Raw genomic sequence first — 2654 nt, 5'->3', positions numbered from 1 at the left:
CGTCTTCCCTAGCTAGCCGCTTCCCGCTTCCCGGGTTTCGGCACCATTTGTTGCCTAATGATGCTTAACGACCTGGCTCAGGGAAAAACAACACGGCGGCCAACCCCAGGCCGCTCGGTCCATCTGCACACAGACATCAATGTGATGGATGGCAAATGGCGTTTATTATTGCGTAACACCGCTTTTTATACCCTGGGTCCATGGCGTCACATCCGTCTGCCTACGTTTTATCTTCCCGTACAACGCGATATCTTCCGAGCGCCAGACCCTAACTGCCACACTCGGCCGATGATTTCCTCGGTGAGTGGAGGGCCCGTTGAGTTGGGGTGACGGGACAGCCATGGCTGGCCAAGTAGGGAGCAGTGTGGGATGAGATAAAGCCTGTATAGGAACAGGACCTGGAAGGGCAGCTCTGCTCCTCAAGCCCACAACATCCTGCAACCCCCCTTTAGATGCTACTGGTAAGAGCAGGTAGGATGAGAGCCCTTGTCTCTGCTGCACAAAGGCTCCTCCTGCAGCAAAGATCTCAGCTTCGCTGTTCCCAGACCTAGTTCAAAGTTGCTCTTCAGGGCAGGAGATACTGACCCAGCCCACCTGCAGCCAAGGACTCAGCATTTTGGGGATGCCAACATCTGTGCTCCCCTTTCTCCTGCCAGGGGCCATCGAGCTGGACCTGAACCGCTTCCCCCGAGGAGCCAAGACGTCGAAACAGTGCAGCCTGGAGATGGTGACGAACGAGGCAGAGCTGCCCATGGTCTCCATCTTCAAGCAGAAGCGGGTGAAGGGCTGGTGGCCGTTCGTGGCCAGAGATGAGAACGATGAGCTGGAGGTCACCGTAAGGATGGGGAAAAGGGAGGGATTTTGCATCCTGGGGACTGCACTCTGTGCAGACACCCTCTGCTCCCCAGCACTTGCCTCTCTTCTCTCAGGTCCCCTCTGTCACCGTGGCTGGGGGGGCTGAGGTGGGGAGCATTGCCTAGTTCCCAGCACAACTCTGCTTCCTGCAGGGGAAAGTTGAGGCTGAACTGCACCTTCTGACAGCAGAGGAGGCAGAGAAATCCCCCGCCGGGCTGGCTCGCAACGAGCCCGACCCACTGGAGAAACCCAAGTAAGTGGGAAACCCCAGTCCCCAGCAGGCACCTGAGCTCTGGGAGATGCTGGGGGTGCTCCCCAGGGGTGGGGGGGAGGCAGGCATGGAGAGGTGCGGAGGGGTCATGCTGGGGGAACGAGGGTCACGAGCAGAGCCAACTCTTTTTTTTCCTTACTCTGTTCCTCCTCTGCCTCGCTTCTTGGCTCCATCCCCTTGCCTGGGCCTCCCACCACCTCCTGCTCCCCTCCAGTCCTCACCACCAGCTTCCAGCTTCAAGTGGAACCCTCACAAACCCGCATTGCTCCATCTGGCACAGCATGCCATCTTCCCTGGCCCACCCTCCTGATTCTCCTGGTTGCGCTCCTCCACTCTGCAGACTTACCCCGGGAAGGGATCCTGCACGTCCCTTTGCCCACCATGTCCACTGCCCACCATCCCGCCCTCCTCTGTGGCTACAGCATTAACGATGGGTGTTTGCTTCCCCTGCAGCCGCCCGGACACGTCCTTCATCTGGTTCCTGAACCCACTCAAGTCCATCAAATACCTCATCTGCACGCGCTACAAGTGGCTCATCATCAAAATGGTGCTGGCCCTGTTGCTCATCGTCATGGTCGCGCTCTTCCTCTACAGCATGCCAGGCTACATGGTCAAGAAGCTGCTGGGAGCATGAAGCTTGGGAGCCTGCCCCATGTCCCCAGCCCCGTGGCACAACCTTCCCCCGTCCCAAGGCCTTCTCCTCCCCGCAGCCTCTCAGCAGCTCTGGGGGAGATCTCCCTCCTGCTGCTGCTGGGGCTCCTCTTTTACATTCCTCCTCTGTGGGTCCCATTTGTGGCTTTAGTCCTAGAGAAATGGGGCTGGAGGATGGAGTCAATCCCGAGGCTGTGCGTCCCTCGCCGGGGCTGGCAGAGGTGCCTGGTGGCTACTGCGGGGCAGCCAGGCTGGGGGGCTCGGAGCCTTTTTCCTCTGGGGGCCATGACTGGTGCCCTGCTGGGGTCTTGGAGCTGCAGGGGAAGGGGAAGGGGCTGCACCACGGGAGCGCTCCCCAGAGGCTCCTTGGAGGGACAGTTGGCACCAAGGCTGAAGCAGGGACCTGGGATGGAGGAACTGGGGCCACACCAGCCCCAGCGGTGGGGGGCCGGGGCACAGAGCAGCCCCCATGCCTGTCCCCCCCCGCCAGCACGGGCGCTGCTCTGCTCCTGGCTCTGGAGGTCACTGACCCCCCAGCCTGGGGGACTCCCGGCAGCGCTGCCCCGAAGCCGCAGAGGCCCTGCAGGGAGCCCTGGGGCTGTACCCGGGGCAGAGCCTGCCTGTCCCTCCCCAGGGCTCCGGCAGAGGCAGGGAAGTGTCCAGCAGCTCCAACCTCTGCCCGGGGTCACCGACCCAGAGGTGGTGGTGGCTGGACAGCCCTGGGGGGGACTCACAGGGAGCCGGGGACTCTGGCACAGCGAGAGCTCCCTGGGGCCTACTTCATTCTCCCTTTCATGTTGTTTGGATTTCTGTGTATCGCGGCCGGGGTCTGTCCTGCCGGGTGGAGCAGGGAAGGGCTCTTTTCTCAGCTCTCTGC

General features: G+C 61.5%; 1 protein-coding gene across 1 annotated transcript; it reads left to right on the top strand.

Moving 5' to 3' along the window:
• Positions 1–286: 286 nt before the first annotated feature.
• On the top strand, positions 287–2325 carry LOC141967330 (otoferlin-like). The gene is made up of 4 exons (XM_074921010.1): positions 287–300; positions 657–835; positions 1008–1108; positions 1580–2325. The coding sequence occupies exons 2-4, from the start codon at positions 725–727 to the stop codon at positions 1758–1760; spliced, it is 393 nt and encodes a 130-aa protein (XP_074777111.1). The 5' UTR covers positions 287–300; positions 657–724; the 3' UTR covers positions 1761–2325.
• Positions 2326–2654: the final 329 nt, after the last annotated feature.

The sequence above is a fragment of the Athene noctua genome, chromosome 1 (genome assembly GCF_965140245.1).
Source record: "Athene noctua chromosome 1, bAthNoc1.hap1.1, whole genome shotgun sequence".
NCBI classification, from domain to species: domain Eukaryota; kingdom Metazoa; phylum Chordata; class Aves; order Strigiformes; family Strigidae; genus Athene; species Athene noctua.
This window is presented reverse-complemented; position numbering and strand designations above follow the sequence as displayed.